Source organism: Mus caroli, chromosome 8 (genome assembly GCF_900094665.2).
Source record: "Mus caroli chromosome 8, CAROLI_EIJ_v1.1, whole genome shotgun sequence".
NCBI lineage: Eukaryota > Metazoa > Chordata > Mammalia > Rodentia > Muridae > Mus > Mus caroli.
Genome location: NC_034577.1, coordinates 69,933,765 through 69,953,342, shown reverse-complemented (window position 1 = coordinate 69,953,342; position 19,578 = coordinate 69,933,765). Strand labels below are relative to the sequence as shown.

The following is a 19,578-nucleotide window of genomic DNA, read 5'->3' as shown; positions in this document are numbered from 1 at the left end:
TCGGCCATCACTGGAAAGAGAGGCCCATTGGACTTGCAAACTTTATATGCCCCAGTACAGGGGAACGCCAGGGCCAAAAAGTGGGAATGGGTGGGTAGGGGAGTTGGGGGGAGGGTATGGGGGACTTTTGGGATAGCATTGGAAATGTAATTGAGGAAAATATGTAATAAAAAATATTAAAAAAAAGAAAAACATGACTTTTTATTTTTATTTTATGTACATATCAACACATCCCCTGGAAACGGAGTTATAAACATTGTGAGCTGCCATCCAGGGACTGGGAATTTAACGTGGTTCCTCTGGAAGAATAATCAATGCTCTTAATTGCTGAGTCATCTCTCCAGCTCTGGAGAAAAAGTAACTTTAAATTAGTTAATTATTTAAAAAGTTATTCTGAGAGAGGGTCTCACTGTCTAGTCCTACCTGGCCCCATTTTCTAGAAGGATTAACTGAGTGGGAAAAATCCTTTCCTGAGTTCATGGTGCCTCTACCAACAGACAGGCTCTACAAAGACCTGAGGGAAAGCACTGCTGGTTTTGCCTACTCTCCTTCACTCCTTGCTGGTGAGTATATCTTCCCTATAGTTTCTATTGCTTCCTGGAGCACAGCTTCTTCAACCTTCCTTCACGAATGGAAGACCAGTGACTTTCCAGGCCTCTAACACCAGATTGGGACTGCTGAGGTGGCTAGCCTGGTGGACTAAGTCGCAACTGGGTTTTCGGTGTCACCAACATGCAGACAGCCACGTTGAACTACCCAACCTGTATCATTCCCACTAATCCAGTAAATCTCCTTTATAATATATGTTATATTAGTTTTTGCTTTTTAGGGAACCTTAATATGTATCTTCACATTTTAACATTTCTTTTCCTAGACAATCTTACTTTCAGAGTTACGATTTGAAGTTAGGGCTGAGCACATCCTCTACCACTCCACAACTCCAGAGCCCATGGTCGTCTATTTTCTTTCTCAAGAGCTGGGGACAGATCATGTTTGATAAGCACCTCAACCCTGAAATCAATGCAATCTGTTTGCAGCTTGGTATGTTCTGTGCTGGCTTGGATTTGAAGTGCTTCCCGAAAGCCTGTAGACTAAATGATTAAGCTTAGCCTGTGATAACATTGGGTGTCCTTCTGATCACCCACCTTCTTTGAGGTAGGCTCTCTGCAATGGATCAGTAAGCTATGCTATCTGGCCTGGGGATCCTTCTGTTTCTGGCTCTCTAACATTGGGAATACAAGCACATAACACCATGCCTGTTTATTTTCACAAGGATTCTGGGAACTGAATTCAGGTTGGATCACCAGCTGAGCCATCCCACTAGCCTTAAACCAGGAAGAAGGAATGAGGTGTTTGTAATGTAAATTATTATTAAAAAGCTTTATAAAAAGGTAGAAGAATTCTTTGTTTTTTAAAATAATTTTTGTTATGTATTATTTACAAATATACACACATATTGGCATGCATGCAGAAAAAATTTTAAAAAATACAAATATATAACTAAATAAATTTCTAGAGATATGCAAAGTTCATAATTGGATTTGGGTCATTAAAAACCTCTTTTTAGAATAAGTATGGTGGTGGACACCTTTAATCTCAGGGAGGTGGAGGCAAGAGAATCTCTGTGAGACTGAAGCCATTCTGGTCCACATAATAAGTTCTAGGCCAGCCTGAGCACACAGCAAGAGCCTGCTTCAAAAACAAGAAAATATTTAAAAGCTGTTATTTAATTTATTGTTATCACTGCCACCATGACCGTCATCACCACCATCATCAGTGTGTGTGCATGTGCACATGCATGTGTGATTGCAGGTGTGCACAGGCCACAGTATATCTGACCACTGGTTCTTCCCTCCCATAGTGTGGTCCAGGAATCAGACTCAGGACCTGTGCTTCACGCAGCAAATGCTTCTGTGGTACTGAAGCATCTTGCTGGCCCTCAGAATCTTTTTGTTGCCTTAATACGTGTAAATGTTTATAAATAAATAAATAACCACAAACACAAATCTATATTCAGTATCCATTAGACTGAGCTGAACCTACCCTGCGGTCACATACCCATTTTTGTTTTATTTTAAAGTCAGGTTTTCTGACTTATAATTTGCATAGTAAAAGACACCCTCTTGCATCTGTGTAGAATTTGATCAGACTTGATAAATGTCCAGGCCTGGTAGCCACTATTCTGCCTGTCCTGTCCTCCACCCCTCCTCTACTAAGTACAGGTCTCATGGATTTGCTTTTCATAGTTTGTCCTTTCTAGAAGACTTTAGAAGTAAACACTTTTGTGACTGGCTTCTATTACTTGGCGTGGAGCTTTGGGGTTCATCCTGTTTTGTTCATCTGTGGCTTCTTTCATTTTTACTGTGGTTTTGGTTTTATTTTGTTTTATGAATGTATACCAATGTGATTACTTGTAAGCTGGACAGTTAGTTTCAGATTTTAGTTACTATGAATAAAACACTACAGATATTCACATAGAGGTCTTGGTTGTAGGTGTGTGTCTCCATTCCTTTTGTGGAAATATCTCGAGTGGGGCTTGCCGGGCCACAGACAGGGGCTTAGGCTGTAAGGAATCACTGGAGAGTTTTCAAGTGGAATGGGTTATTCTGCTTCTGACCCTCTACTTTCTGAGCAGCCCGGTCTGCCACAGGCCCATGTCAGCACTTGGTGGCTAGCTGTTTGTTAGGCTTTTAAAGGGACCTGGAGCAATGGCTCACTGTGGACACTTACCTAGTGCCTAACAGTGATGCTGCATAGGTCTTCATGGGCTTGATTGCCATAGAGGTATGTTCTGCACTGAAATGGTACTCAGCGTTTTCCCTTGTCCCTTAGGCTATGGCCTTTCTTAGTGTTGGATTATAAGTGGTCATTATATATTCTCAATTCTAGTCCTTTATCCAATGGGTGCTACAAATGACTTTAAAAAAAATCAACATGACCATGTCTTTTGTGTCATCTTTGTCATTTTATCTTTTCTGTGTTGTTTTTCTCTCCTTTCTTTCCCTCGCTTCCCCTTCTCTCTCTTACCTTTTCCCTCCTTCTTTCCCCTTCTCTCACCCTCCCTTTCTCCTTCCTTCTCTTCCCTCTCTCTTTTCTCTCTCATCCCTTTATTTTAATTCCTCTGAATTTATAAATGTGGATTTTTGGATCACATGACAATCATACACACACACACACACACACACACACACACAGACACAGACACAGACACACACACACACAGACACAGACACACACAGACACACACACACACACACACACACACACACACACACACACACAGAATACCTGCCATACTGTTTTCCCCTGATGTCTCTGTCCCATGTCACTAGCCATACACAGGTGGCTAGCTTGGCTCCTGTTTCCTGTGCGTTTTACCAGCTGTATTTTCTTTCTTCTTTGAATCGTGTCTATTCATTGTCTTTTTTTCCTATTAGATTGTATTTCTTGTAATTTCTTTTGTTATCTTTATTAAATTATAATTATTGTAAATATTTGTGTTTTTATACACATAATCCTTTTGCTGTTGTAACCTTGTCTCCCACTCTGTTGTTGGTCTTTTAATTTTATTTTTTTTTAAAGTTATTTGTTTATGTCTTTGAAAACAGGGCCTCACACGTGTAGTCCCAGCTGGTCAGTGTTGAGCATGTTGACCTTGAACTTGCCTCGGCTCTCGCAGTGCTGGGATACGAGGTGAGTATCACTAGGCCAGATGTTTTACTTGGTGAACTTTTATAATTAGTCACATTTGTAGTAGTTATGCTACCCCTGGCCTTAGCTTTTCATTTTTATTAATTTTTAAAAAGTTCTTTCTTGCCTGCATGGGTCTGACTAGGTCCTCTGCACACATGTTACAGTTGTGTAGCGTGGTCTTCTTGCGTGACTCCTAACAGTGCGAGCAGGGGCTATCTCTGACTCTTTTGCCTGGCTCTGGGATCCTTCTCTTCATGAGGGAAGCTGTCTCGTCTTATGAGGAGGATGCTTGATCTCCCCCCACCTCCCTGGGAGACCTGCTCTCTCATGAAGGGAAAGGGAAGAGGACTGAGGAAGATGAACGGGGGTGGGGGTGGGGCAGCACTGGAGGAGAGGAGGGAGGGGAAACTTTGATCTGAATGTAATATATGAGGAAATAAATATGAAAATTAAAACAGAAAGGTGTCTCTCCATCTCTGTTTAGAAGGGTACTCTCTGTTCAGCTGTTAGTCTATAGTTCTCCTTCTCTTCTCTTCTCTTCTCTTCTCTTCTCTTCTCTTCTCTTCTCTTCTCTTCTCTTCTCTTCTCTTCTCTTCGCCCCGCCCCGCCCCGCCCAGCCTCTCCCCTCCCCTCCCCTTTCCTTCCCTCCCTTCTCCTCCCCTCCCCTCCTCTCCTCTTCTCTCTCTCTCTCTCTTTCTTTCTTTCTCTCTCTTTCTTTCCTTCTTTCTTGAATATTTTCTTTTAAAGATTTATTTATTTACTTTATGTATATGAGTACACTGTAGCTGACTTCAGACACACTAAGAGGGCATTGGATCCCATTCCAGATGGTTGTGAGTCACATGTGGTTGCTGGGAAGTGAACTCAGGACCTCTGGAAGAGCAGTCAATGCTCTAACTGCTTAGCCATCTCTCCAGCCCTGTCTAGAGTTCTTGTGCAGATAACCAGGAGTTTCAGCACATCCATTGACAAGTCAGCCACCTTTCTTTTTCAAACAGAGTCTTGCTATGTGGTCCTTGATGGAACTCTCTGTGATGCAGAATTTTCTTAGATCTGGAACTCACAGAGACTCTCCTGCTTCCCCTTCCTGGGTGATAGAATTAAAGGCGCAGCCCACCACATTCAGCTTACCACCATTTCAAAGTGCCTGCTTTATTATATCTTAAACTTTAATATAAATTAGTTTTTTTCCCTGGTTCACCAGTTTGTCAATTTCTGGACAGCAACTCATTTTAATAGAACAAATAGGACATTTTTGGAAAAAGGTGACCCGGTCTCTCAGGGATCTCTAATGTCTGTGACTTCTAAGTTCTCAACACTTCTTTCTCTTCAGGTTCAATTGTAGTGTCCTGTAATTCCCATCCTCCTGATGGCAGACATCTGGGGCAGACTTAAAGAGGGAATTGCATTAAAATTCTATTTTTAGGGTGAGAACCAGAAGACACAACTCAGGGACTGGGGTGTTGTGGAAACTGACTCAAAGCCCAGGAGAACCCTCTCCGCTAATTCACCTTAACTAAGCATTTTAGTGCAGACACCGACTGGTCTGCACCCCACGGTTGCTGAATCCACCCCTCTGGGCTGATGGTAGCACTTTGCACACCCAAACACTCTCTGAACACTACATTGTCCCAGGGTTAGTCTCTGCTCTGCACTTGCAGAAATGAAATGAAAATAACCTGACTGCATTGAAAAGGAAGAAAGTCTTTATTCTTGGTAAATTACTACCCTTATGGATTCACTGGAGGAGCTCCAGAGGTTTCAGAGATAAGCTGCAGTCTTTCAGTTGCAAGCACACCAGCAAAGGTATCTGAGACTGAAGGATTTCCCACCTGCCCCAAGGCACGTGGGTATGTTAGGCTGTGTCCTGTCAGCTAAGCATGCCATGAATTTAAGTTTCTACACAGAAAGCAAATTTAGCAGTGCTTAGCAATACAAGCACAGACTGCTCATGGCCCTTTGTGTCTGCTGAGGTTTCCCTGAGATTTTAGCAGATTATCATGCATTTATTCAGTGTGAAAGATTTCTTTAACTCGTAAACATTTTGCAATCAGAAACAATTCAGATTAAAACTCCTGGAGGTCTTGTGGAGTAGCATGTAGGAGGAGACATTCTAGAGTTTATCTTATGAGTAAGTGTTGATCGTTCTAACCATCTAAGCTGTACTTCATCTTCATAAGCTTGCCATAGTCACGGCAGCACAAAATTCAATAAAGACAACTGTAATCTTCTTTTTACAACTCCCTATCACTTGTTACGTGCTCCTGTCTAATGAGGTCTAAGGCTATATGCTAAGTTTCTTCCTGCTTGGACGTTGAGCCACTTCAGTTCCATGTTATTGATTATCTGGAGACCTGAAATAAAATAAGCGATAACATTGACTTTTGCATTGTGATAGAAAGTATAAAACAACTCGCTTTGAAAGAGATGTTTACATCCTGTGTTTATAAACATTCCTTAAAGATGAAAATTTCTTAAAGTATATATTTCAGAGCAAGTCTGGTGGCTTAGGAGCAGTGCTTCAGCTTTAGCTTATCGAGCACTAAGTAACGTGTAATTGTTGTTAGGAATAGACTGTGTCTGCGGATGGGGCAGGTGGCTCAGCCATTGAGAACATTATAGAAGACCTAGGCTTGGTTCTGAGCACCCACATGCTGGCTTACAATTGCATATTACTCCAGTTCTAGAGGATATGATGCCTTCCTTAGGCCTGCTAGGGCATCAGACATACTCGTGGTGTACAAACATACATCCAGACAAAACACTGACACACACAGAAACAAAACAAAACAAATATATAAAAAAGATAATGTTCAGTATCCCACAAAAGTTGGAACTTCATAGAAATTACCTTCTTGTTTCTTCCTCAACATCTGGGAGTTGATATATGTTATCTTCTGTGGCTCGTCTAGACTCTCCTAAAGGAAAAAGAAAATAGATTCAAAGCTCTATCCTGAATAGTTTCTATTTATTTCAAGCTGGTGTTAATCCCACCGAAGGAGAGTGAAGGCCACTGACTCAAGTATTTCGGTCAAATTCAGCTTTGTTTTCCTTCAGACAGGGCTATTTTCCTAGAGTGGGCTTTGAGAGAACAGTCCTGAATGCAGGAGAAGTGGTATTTCTAATAGCCACAAAAACACAAAGCTAGGGGCTTTCTAAAGGTTTTTGTTATGTAGGAACTTTTTTGAGATGTCAGAACATCTCAAAATTATTTGGCAGAGCATCTGAAGGTGGAGGGCAGGTTACAAAATGTGGGGCATGTCAAACTTCAGAAAATGGGTCAAGACATGGTTAAACAAGCTTTACAGAAAACATGAATGAACTTATTTTGACCTTGTAACAAGAAGGCTTCTAAACTTAAGATGCAGGCAGGGTGGTCCATCACTGGAAACATCTTTTCAGTGAATGTAATCCTTAGCACTTAAATAATAAGGGTGTAGGTATCACTGGCTAGATGGGCCAATGATAGCCATAGCCCCCATTCAACAATCCTACAGCGTGACCTTGACAATACCCCTCCAAGAAACACAATTTCTTTTCTCTTCTTCTGAAATCAAACTATCTTTATTCATATATATGATATAAAATTATACATTTATGTATATGAATAATTTTATGTATGTGAGTGTACTGTTGGGAGACTTCAGATGCACCAGAAGAGGGCATCAGATCTCATTATAGATGGTTGTGAGCCACCATGTGGTTGCTGGGAATTGAACTCAGGACCTCTAGAAGAGCAGTTAGTGTTCTAAATGCTGAGCCACCTCCCCAGCACCCCTTTGCGCTTTTAAAAAACCAATCGTTTTTAGAAGTGGCTGTGTGCACGGCTTCCAAGGCTAGCTCAGGAGAGGCCTTGTAGCTTTAATCTGCCTGTCTTAGAATGCTGCTTTTAGAGAAGGCAAATTCAACATATGAGATGTCCTTTCACCAAGAGACTGCTTTGGTGGGCACGGTGGGTGAGTTCTCTAGCAAAGAGTCCCAGATAGGCCCAGCCTCCTTGCTGACCACACAGTTCAGGTATATGAGCAACCAATCCTTGTTTGACCCTTCAAATCTGCCCGTTTCTCACTCTGGGATACAATAACACTGGCTGGGCCACTGTTGTTGGTAAGATGACTTGTCAAAATGATACTAAAAACCGATTAATTTAGAGAGCAATGTAAATTACTCAAATAATGAGGTCAAATGCAGCATGTCTGCCTGTGTTTCAGCTGCCTATCTGTGTCAGTTGCCTACCTTACTTCCATATTTTTTCCTTTTCTTTTGACTTGAATCCATTGGGATAAACTCAGAAAGATGCCTCATCCTTGCCTGTGAGTGTTTTCAGGAGGCCCCCGTTTCCTATAATCTATTTTTGCATATGGGGAATGTGAAGCTTGGTACCCCACTTTCTGTCTTCCCCCTGCTGCCTAAAGTCCCCTTTGGGTTTTTGTCTGGAAAGTCCAGAGACTGTTTTTTTTTTGTCCCCCTGTTCTTGCTGCTGACCCTGGAGATGAATGCATGTCTCCATGGGTCACCTTTCCTTTACACACTTGTCCTCTTTCTTTTCCTTCTTCACCTCCTTGTTGTTATATTGCACAGCACCATGATCACTCATGCTCGGCGCTCTTGGTCTGTGAGTGGGATGGTTTGCACTTGTGGGTTACTGCACTCTGGGTGGGAGCTCTTCAGTTTCCTGATTGCTTGGCTCCCACCCTTTCCTCACCGCAGCCATTGTCTCCCTTGTTTATATGTAGAACAAGCTCTTCCGGGTCTCAATTTCTTGCATCAGTGACTTAGCTGCCATCTTCATCTTTCCAGGCTTTCTTTCTCTAACTCCAGCAATCCTTCTGCTCCACAAGGCTTTGTAGCCCCACCACCTTCTTGTTGTTCCTTGGCATTTACCATCTTCTCTTCTTTCTTCCTCCAATGTAAGCTCCAAGGTCACTCTTGAACTCTGTACCCCTTTCCTGCGGTGTCATGTCATACCTGACACTGTCACCCCTGGTCAAAGCAGCTTCCTGCCTGTTCCACTCCATGACTCAATCGTTCCATGCAGCTTGAGAGAATATACAGCCAGGCAGAGAAAGCTCACGATGAGTTTGTGGGCACAAACAGAAGGACCGCTATTGCTGTCAGATCCTCAGACTAAGCACTCCTGGCTCGGCAACTCTTTGTCTCTGTTAGACAGCTCTTTAACTCTCGAATTTTCTCAGCCCTCAAGCTGAAGATTCGTTTTCATCCAGTGACTTATTTTCCAGTTTCATATTGGAAATGAGTCGCACTAGGAAGGATGTTCTACCTGCCTGTGTTCTGTGCCCTCGTTGCCTTCCTGCTACTATGGAGGAGCTGCTTGCACTCCTTCGTAAGTTCTATTACTTGCTTCTTTCCCTACAGCTCTTCATTCCTTGTCCACACAAAACATGGCTCCCACAATCCCTTCTGCTTCCTACCCTGCAGGCTACTTTTTGTATACGGTCTGATACCTGACAATCTTACAAAAGAATACAGCTTGCCATGGGGTTGAAGGCAGGGAGGGGAGGTGAATTGTAGTCAGGAAGCAAAGCAGACCGGAAGTGGGGCTGGGTTATTATTCCTGAAGGCCCGCCCACAGGAAGTGGGGCTGGGTTATTACACCTGAAGGCCCGCCCTTAGTGACTCACTTCCCCCAGCAAGGCTCCCACTCCTAAAGGTTCAATTACCTTCCCAAACAGCACAAGCCACCCATAGGAGCAAGTGTGCCAACCGGAGCCTAACAGGGACACATCACACTCAGATCACGATGCCCAGCTTTCTCATAGGTCTTTTCTATCTGCGGATAAATATGCAATAGAGTTTAGGCCTCTAGGCTTGCAGGCACAGACATAGACAGAGTTGTATGGACGCACCTGGGCCTGGTGTTAGACCGTGAGGATCTATTTCCTGCATTTCTCCGCTTCCTTGGTCTTTCTATTTATTTTTAAGTGATAGAGCCTTGGCTGTCCTAGAACTTGCCCTTGAGCTCATAGAGATCCACCCGCCTCTGCCTCCCAAGTATTGGGATTAAAGGTGTGCCACCTCTTCCTCAGTCTGGAACCTGAAATAGTTACTCTATCATTCAGATTCAGTTATGCAAAGATTCGTAAGACTTTGATGCCATAGTTCTTCACGGAGGAAGGGTGACTTTGTCCTCACATAGGACATTTGGAAATGTCCGGAGATGCTTCTCTTGTTATAACTGATAGAAGGAAGTATGACTGGAATTTAGCAAGTAGAGGAATTGAAGTCTTTTCCTCCACAGGATCCAGTGATGCATGGGACAGGCAAGCCCTACATCTTCCACTAAGACAACCCTTTGAGAATACCCCAGACTCAAACAATATGTAACCACAGAGTGTTTTATTCTGCACAGGTCTAGCATGCTACGCTCTCCCATTACCAAGATAGAGAGATACCCAAGTGAGCTTGCAGGCCTGATTTAAAGCACATTAGGGAATTCCACAGTATGTGACCTCCATGTTGGGTCCAACTCTATGGACATTCCATTACTGGGGTGTCGGGGGCTGGAAACTTGCTGGGGAGGTCTGGAGACTGTTACTGAGGAAGTAGCTGAGGAAGTCTGCAAACTGCTGCTGACCCATCGTCCTTGCCTCAGGCCAGGTGGCCAGGCAGCTTCTGAGGCCTGGATTTGCCTGGAATTGCCCAGTTCTTGGAGACAGAGATTTAGGCCTAGTCTCCTTAACTGCCTATCTGAAGCCTGTCATGGAATCAGCCTAGCCTTCTCACAATGATATAAGGTTTGAGAAACCCTGTCCCGTTAGCTTGTGGGGTGCACAGAGCAAGCGATATTGAAAACCACCACTTTCATGTGCCCATGTGGTTTTATTATATGTAAAGAATACTCATGCGGAATGTTCTCTGCAGGCCTGCCTGGAGGAAAACTGAATGCTTAGAATGTTAAGCTACTGTACTTTTAGGCTCCCTATAATAGCATAGTCATTCTCATAGATACTATGCCCTGCTATTCTCTTTGAGGCTGTGTCTCACTGTGTACCCCTGGCTGGTCTTGAACTTTCCTATGTAGACTAGGCTGGGCTTGAACTCAGAGATCTACCTGTCTCTGTCTCCTGAGGCCTGGGGTTAAAGGTATGTACCACTCTTCCTGGCTGCCTTGTTTTAGATAAGAGCCTCCTTCAGCTTTACAATGGAATGTTTTCCTTGCTCCACAATATATGGAAACATCCAAATATCCTTAGGCCTATCTCATGCTAAGTCTAATTTTCTAAGATAGGGGTTCAAGCAAGGTGAGCTGCACAGGACCGGCATCTCAGGACTCCATCACTACCAAAGCTCTTATTTTTAGTCTTAATCTAGGACTACTCTCAACCTTGTTATGTAGCCAAGGATGCCCTTTAATTTCTGATCTTCTTGCTCTGACTTCCCAAGTGCTGGGATCTCAGGTGTGTACCTCCACAATGGATGGGTTCTGATGGTGCTGGAGTTTGAACCCAGGGCTTTGTGCATTCTAGGGAAGCACCTCACCAACTGAGTTACATCTCCAGCTTAGGTCTTAGATTCGGCATTCCTTTCAGTGTGGCGAATACAATGGTGTGTGAGTGGGCTGCAGAAGTCGTCCTTGGAGTGGTCCAGTTTGGTTTCAGTCATGTGGTATGGACTTCCCAGAGGCTGAAGGAAGGTGATGTTTACTCTGGGATACTGTCCTTGAAAGTTATCTGAGAAGAATAGTTACACACGCTGCTGCTAATATTCTACTCCACTTGGCTACAACTACTACTGGAGCGAGCACAAAGATGTTCCATGCTGTCTGTGTTAGGCAGTCTTGGCAATGGTTAGTTCACATATGAACATACTTATCCTTCAAGTTTTCTGATCGTCTGTGTGCCTGGACCATGGTGAATGCTATAAGACTGGGGAGTCCATCGATGCTGAAGCACTCTGCTTCAGTCCTAGGCTAGGTTGTGGGCTGTGGGTCTGACTCAGGGAGTGACCTGCAGGGTTTTGGAGATGGAAGACTGAACAAGCCGCTGACAAGAGTATCACAGGAAGCAACAGAAAGCACAGTGGTGGCATTTGTGCTTGTCTTGTTCCATTTCTGGAGAAATGAGCACTTCTCTTCTGCTAGCAGTGAAGACATCCTTACGTGGTGGATTCTCTCATGTGGGCAATGGGCAGGGGTGACTTACAGCATCTTCTGGTGCATTCTGTGATACACCAAGGCAGACGGTGTTAACTGCAGGCATTGTATTGTCTAATCCCTTTGTTTGAAAGCAGAGGTGTGTAACCTTCATGCTGTGCAGGGTTGGGTATAGATGAGACCTTGAGGACCTGCTCTGTGGATAAGTTTGGACTGAAATGGAACAGATACTCCCTGGCAGTTTGGTGACTAGATAGGCAGATGAATTTTTAAAATTTTGTCATGCAAAACATTTTTAGTGGCCATATTCTAGAAAAGGGTAAATCATAACTCATACGTAAAGGTTGTGTCAGGGTTTATAGAGTAGACCCCTGATAATGGATTCAACCTTTCCACAACAAATCAAAGGTATTGTTGTATGCTCACATGAATATACAGTAGTCATTACCTGAAATTTAAAACTCACTGTAGGCGGCAAACCCAGAGAGCAGGATGTGAAGGCTGTATTGTATCAGTGTGCTCTGCAGAGAATTTCTTTGTGTGGGTTTTGCCCAGTTGAAATATATGCTGCAGTTCAGAGCTAAAGGGATTACTTTTGAATAGTCATTGCAGGGGTTGATTACGTTCGTCTATCATATTTAGCCGGACCCTGCAGGCTATTATCCCATTAGCTGGGCTGGCCCTGCCATTGTCAAAAAGTTGATCACCTAATGTTAAAAGACCATGCTTTCTGTTGACCTTATCAAAATGCTTCATCAAAAAGGTTTTGTTAAAAGAAACACAGATTGTGTGATACGTAGCAGATTAAGAACATATACTGTGTATAAACATGCTCCCGTCTCTGGGAGGAGCATGCACTTCTGTCATTGCTGAAGATAAGATTTTTGTTTTTGTCTTTCAGCACATTTTATTTGAAAGCACAGACTTAACTCAGGAGACATGACACTGCATTTTCACTGATAGTAAAGTCTCAGAAATGGATTTCTCAGAAAAGAGTCCTTTTCTTTCCCAGCATGCACTTGTCTTACACAAAATTAACACAGGAAAAGTAAACTCGTTCATCAGTGGCAACAGTGAATTCACGATGCTGTGAGGTCAACATGATTTTGCAACACAGTTTCCCTGGAGAACAGACTTGCCTTGTATTTTGAGAAATAAATGTAGAAACTTAAAATTTGCCACTCATATTTGGTAACCAGAAAATAACTTTGAATAAATATATAGATTTCTGCTGGGCATGGTGGCCCACGCCTTTAATCCCAGCACTTGGGAGGCAGAGGCAGGCAGATTTCTGAGTTCGAGGCCACCCTGGTCTACAGAGTGAGTTCCAGGACAGCCAGGGCTACACAGAGAAACCCTGTCTCTCTCTCTCTCTCTCTCTCTCTCTCTCTCTCTCTCTCTNTCTCTCTCTCTCTCTCTCTCTCTCTCTCTCTCTCTCTCTCTATATATATATATATATATATATATATATATATATATACATGTATGTATATTTCTATATATCTATTTTATTCCTTCTCCTTTCTCCTTCTCCTTCTCCTTCTTTCTCCTTCTCCTTCTCTTCTCCTTCTTCTTCTTCTTAGATTTATTTATTATTATATGTGAGTACACTGTAGCTGTCTTCAGACACAGCAGAACAGGGCATCAGATCTCATTACAGATGGTTGTGAGCCATCATGTGGTTGTTGGGATTTGAACTCAGGACCTTCGGAGGAGCAGTCAGTGCTCTTAACCGCGGAGCCATCTCTCCAGCCCCTGTTTATTCCTTCTTTAATGGATGAATATCTTCAGTTATTTAATCATCCTAGTTAAATGACTTTAATGAAATAAATATATATTTTATTAAATGAGAATACCATTATCAGTATAAGGCACATTTTGATAAACTTGACTTTCAGCATATTTTATTATGAATTATCCACTAGTAAGTAATAAAGTACGAGTATATTTTTAGAAAAATACTGAGAAGTACAGTTTCAGTATTTAGAATAGTGTAAGTACAATTTTCAATTGTGATCATATTACAAAAGGTGACTCCTAGGAACAGAGACAGCTGGAAGACACCACATGAACAACTACGCCTTGAACTATGATCTCAGAGCTGGTGCTGGCTTGGCACCCTCTTGCAGGTCTCCCTTGTAACTGACAGTATGTGAAATGACTGGTCAGGGATACATGCTGTGATTCTGGAACACAGCTGCGTGCTAATTTTGGCCCGTTAACATTGTTCTCTAACCAAAAGAACTTCTCAGCACATAGAAGTTCCAAACACTTCATACTCTTGTGGTTTTGTTTTGTTTTGTTTTTTTGCTTCTAACTTGACTTTCATGGTAGAGAAGTGGCAGTCAGTCAGAAAGGAAGAGGTGGCATGTCCAATTGGTATTCTGATGACCATTTACTAAACTGTTATTAAGAGCTAAAGGCAGGATGCAGAATCTACCAAGGGAGATCAAGGTGCCCTATGTATAATGCAAAGAAAGACACGACCTTATTATCACCCCTAGGTCTGACAGGAGCGGTTGCGAGACAAAGGATCACCTGAGAATGCAGAAGGAACGGTTAGGAATGAGCAGAGGTGGAGCATCTGGGCAACAGCAGCCAGCCACCCTCTCTCCGGGGCAACAGCAGCCAGCCACCCTCTCTCCGGGGCAACAGTAGCCAGTCACCCTCACTCCTGGGCAACAGCAGCCAGCCACCCTCTCTCCTGGGCAACAGTAGCCAGTCACCCTCACTCCTGGGCAACAGCAGCCAGTCACCCTCTCTCCGGGGCAACAGTAGCCAGTCACCCTCACTCCTGGGCAACAGCAGCCAGTCACCCTCTCTCCTGGGCAACAGTAGCCAGTCACCCTCTCTCCGGGGCAACAGCAGCCAGTCACCCTCTCTCCGGGGCAACAGTAGCCAGTCACCCTCACTCCTGGGCAACAGCAGCCAGCCACCCTCTCTCCCAAGTCCCCTCCCCTGAAAAAAACCACATCAAAATAAGGTGCAAAATAACTGATTTCTGAAGACATTGGATATCAAGAACAAAACCAGTGATCACTGATTGGCAGAACACAAGTAACATGAGCCTTTAGTTGTCTCAGATTCTTTCTTTGAGTAAGTTTTCAGACTTCAAGTTGAGAGAAGGAAAATCCAGGAGCCCAGCATAGATCCTAAGTTAAAGAGATATATGGCTCTGAGATTCAGAGGATACCAAGTCAACTGGAGCTTGTAACCACTGCTACAGTGTACTGAAAGTTGGTGTGTCCTCAGATATCTGAGAAGGAGCCTATTCTAGATGAAGGACTTAACGGGTTGGATCTTTGGGAGGTAATTATACCATGAGGGTAGAACCCACAAGGATAGATTAATGCATTTGTAACTAAAGACAGGAGACAGATGTGAAGTTACAGCCAAGCCATTTGCAAACCAGTGAAGGATGCTCAACAGAAACTGAGTATGCTAGCACTCTGAGCTCAGACTTCCTAACTTTCAAATTGTAAGAAAAAACTATATTGTATTGTATTGTATTGTATTGTATTGTATTGTATTGTATTGTATTGTATTGTATTGTATTGTATTGTAGGGTACCAGGGAGGAAAGAGCCAGGGATGAGAAGTCTGGAGATCTGTACAGGTAAATGAAATCCCAAGTATTTACCCAAGTACAAATCACAGCCTTTAATCTGAGGCCAGAGAAAGTAAACATCGTGTGGATACAGAATAAAGTACAGGGTGTTCACAGAGAGCTGGGACTATTCTCTGCTGTCAGCAGTCATATAGGAAACTTCAAGTTTCACAGGATGTTGGATAGGTCTTGCTTCATTGTGGATAGTAGTTACCCAACACTAGACCTCACTCTGACCCTATGGAACAGATCATAAAAGTAAGATCCTTAAGACCAAACTGCTTCCAGGTAACTTTATTGCATCAGACAAAAGCTCAGAAATATTTATGGGAATGGAAAACTACACTGTACCAAAAAGGGGCTAAATGTTTGCAATGCCTGGGATCCAGGAAAAATAAGATGAACAGATAAAATTACCCACATTGACTCAGTCTTAGGGGGAGAGGCATTTAAGATGGTTACTGTAATTATATTTTAAGCACTTAGAGTGCTTAGAAATACAGAATGCATAAAAGAAAACATTAATGAATGGGAAGACAGAATTTGAGAAACTACTCAGAGAGTTAAAATAGTAACTTATTTTATAAGCTGTAGGATAAGTCTAATAGAGTTGTCTCTGCCTGTCCAGATGAATTTATTCTGTGATCTTCAGTGTTAGAGCCTGGGTAAAAGGCCTAGGTAACTGTTACCTGTCTAGCCTGCCATTTTGTGCTGTTACTTGGAAATTTTTTCATGTACACAGTTGATTGCAGATTCTGTTATGTTCTGTGCTTTGGTGTTCTTGAAAACCAATCACAATAGAGGTCAGTTAGAGCTGCTTTGTATAGTTAGCCACAGTAAGTTTGTACTCAGGCCAACTGCCAGGCAGCACTTCCTGCACCTATGCATGACCATGCTTTTATGGTTTTTGCTTTTATAAGCTGCTCCTGGGATGGACCCCAACCTAAGAGAGACAGCTGCACCGATATAAGAAGCTATTTGGAATAAGACTTCCATTTTGAATAGTGGTTGAGTAAAATTTAAGTTCCCAAGACCTCCCTGGGAATTGACATCTGCTTGACATGGCCTTAAACAAGATGGCATGGAGCAGCACCAAACTTCACCCCATCACCCAGAAGACTGTAACGTAAAACAGAAGAGTTCTTCATGTCCAAAGTCTTTTCTTTTAATATTTTTAAACTGTAGTTCATCACTGACAACTGAAACAATACAGAAACAATAAGGTCCCCAGGCAGACGAAGCATGGTTAACCAGTGGGAATCTCATTCTGGACAGAGGACTGATGAGTGCCAGAAAGGCCAAGCACAAGAGAAATTATAACAGGAGTTTTAAAAAATGTTTTAAACAGTAAGAGCAGGGGCTGGGGAAATGGCTCAGTTGGTAAATTAAGGGAATGAATTTGGATGCCCAGCATCCATATAAAAAGCTGTTTTTAGTGTTGTGCCCCAGTAATCCCAGAGATGGAAAGACAGAGATCCCTGGAGCTGTCTGGCCAGATAGCCATAGTGAGCATGCTAGCTCTAGGGTCAGTTTATGTATGGCATGCATATGCACGCATGTGTGCGCATACTCACACACACACATGCACACAAACACATGCATGCACACACACAATGTATGTACACATGCACACAGACACACATGTACACATACAAATAAGTATACACATATATTGCACACAATATGATGTGAGATTTGTAACAGACATAAACATTGAAAACCCAAGAACAGGACTGCCAAGGTGGGGGCTGGGGTGTGGTGGGGTGTGGTGGGGTGGAGTTGGGGGTGGGGTGGGGGAGAAGAAACACAAGTTTGATGGCACAAGCCCAGATCAACAGAAAATATCACACGTGTGGTTGTCATGACTTTTGTTTTTACACTTTAGCTTATGTATTTCTGTTGGTTAAAAAGATTTGTAAATTAACATTCTTCAGATCTGAAAATGAGAAGATCTGTCTCTAATTGAAACATTGATTTGAACATTTATGTGTTTTCTATATTTCCCCAAAGTTCAAGAATGAGTGAACGAATTCAAAGCATGGGCTGTTTCATTTTTATTCATAATTTTCCCTGGACAAGTTGTGGGACGTGAGGTTAAGCATCACGAGCTACATTTACACTTTCATTATGAAACAACACAAGTTGGAAAACACATAAATCCCATGGTTGTGCTTTCACAAATAGGCTATTTTAGGATAAAATGTTATTTAGAAGATTTTTTTCAATAGTCACTTATTAGAGTTACAAATGACTATAATGCGTTAAATTTACACAGCTTGATGAGTTTGGAAACAACTGGGTAGCTGAAACCATTAACACAGTTTATTCATAAACATATCCATCAAACAGATGTCTTAAATGAATAATCCAGAAATGTAAAATGAAGTTTTTTGTAAAAACTGAATATGCCAGTGGGCAGCAAGATCTTCAAAGAGAAGCTACGGTACATACACAGTCTTCAGTCTCAGTAGAAGAAGTCAAGCAAATGTGGCTCTCGGGAGCAGCAAAGTTCTTCTTGGAAATAGCTTTTTCTTTGAAAACCAAAATGATTTTTCTACCAAAACTAAGAGTAAAAAACCTTATGGGCTCCTATTTATTTATTCATTCATTTATTTATTAGATTTACTTATTTATTTTATGTATCTGAGTTCACTGTAGCTGTCCTTCAGCTATATGTTTGCTGGGAATTGAACTCAGGACCTCTGGAAGAGCAGTCAGTGTTCCTAACCAATAAGCCACCGCTCCAGCCCCATCTCTTTGTTTTTTTTTTTTTTTTTTTTTTATAAGAATGAATGAGTCTGTGTAAATCAATGCCTGTGATAAGACATTATAATTTAAATTATAAAAAAACATTGTCCAGGCAGTGCATATTATCTTCAGTCTAAAGCAGTGATTCTCAACCTTCCTAATGCTGTGACTCTTTAATACAGTTCTCATCTTGTGGTGACCCCCAACCACAAAACTATTCTTGTTGCTCCTCATAACTGTAATTTTGTTATGAATCCTAATGTAAATATCTGTTTTCTGATGGCCTTAGGCGACTCCTAGGAGATGGTTGTCCGACCGCCAAAAGGGTCACAGCAGGTTGAGAACGGCTGATCGAAAGTGCGGCCTCCAGACAGGCAGCCTCATTTTACCTGGAGCTTTGTAGGGAGCTTTTTAAGCTGCAGAAGTTCAGGCCAGGGGATGTAGCTCAGTTGACAGAATGCCTGCCTAGGGTACACGAAGCCCCACAGTAATCAGGCACCGGGGGGGGGGGGCACACCTGCAGTCCCAGCACTTGGGAGGTGGGCCTAAAAGGCACGGGAGTTTGAAGTCGTCTTGTTGACATTCAAGGTTAGCAGGGGATCTACTAGACCTCATTGAAAACAAACAAACAAACAAACAAACAAACAGCAAATTCTCAGAGCCCAATTTTGATGCAGCAATCAGGACAGGATCCTAAGACAGTCAGTGGGCAACTTCATGCTTGGGAATCATTATTTTGCACAACCTTGCTCTTAACACTGGGGAGAGTAGTGTGTTCAGGAGAAGGCATGGCAGTACATGTAGAAGTCCCAGGATGCTTTGAGAACGTAGGCGATAATGAAGTGTTTCCCTGCGCCAAGAACATATGTTGTTCTAGGAATGCAGCTAGCATTTTCTTTAAACTTCTCAGCCCTTACAGGGGTCATTTGTTTATAGGAACACGGAAGGCCAGTGGTAACACTAACTTCTTCAAGTCTCACATGGCTGATGAAAGACTTGTTGGAGATTCACACCTATGCTCACAGCTATTCTTCATGTCACACCGATGAATCCTCCAGAAGTCATAGCTTAGGTGAGTTGGGTTTAGCCAGGTTGATTTATCTGACTTTGTGGCAAGAAGAGCTGCCAGCAAGCTTATTCGGGTCCTAACCGTTCCTTAATTGTTGAATTCCTTGTGTTTTAGAGGCTACTACAGCACTTACAACAATAACAACAACAAAAGCCAGATACTCAAGGCAGCTCTTCTAAAACCACCAATCAGTTTGAGGTGACAGCCAAGCTGGGGGACAGCTAATCCGGAGTTGCATCCTGTAACTCACCTTTATTTCATCGCATTTTAACTCAGCTCTGGATGGATTCAGCGTCATGAAGTCAGAGGAGGAGGGAATACGGCAATTTATTCATGCTTTCCACTGGAG

At 42.6% G+C, this 19,578-nt stretch overlaps 1 protein-coding gene across 4 annotated transcripts in view; it reads right to left on the bottom strand.

The window, feature by feature from the left end:
* Positions 1-5,394: 5,394 nt before the first annotated feature.
* Ttc29 (tetratricopeptide repeat domain 29) overlaps positions 5,395-19,578 on the bottom strand; it is a 189,746-nt gene continuing 175,562 nt past the window's right edge. For all 4 annotated transcript variants that reach the window (XM_021170292.2, XM_021170294.2, XM_021170293.2 and 1 more), the window contains 2 exons: positions 6,545-6,611; positions 5,395-6,047 (listed from right to left, as the gene is read on the bottom strand). In XM_021170292.2, coding sequence (XP_021025951.1) covers positions 6,029-6,047; positions 6,545-6,611 — 86 coding nt within the window. In that variant the 3' untranslated portion in view covers positions 5,395-6,028. The remainder of the gene's footprint in view (positions 6,048-6,544; positions 6,612-19,578) is intronic.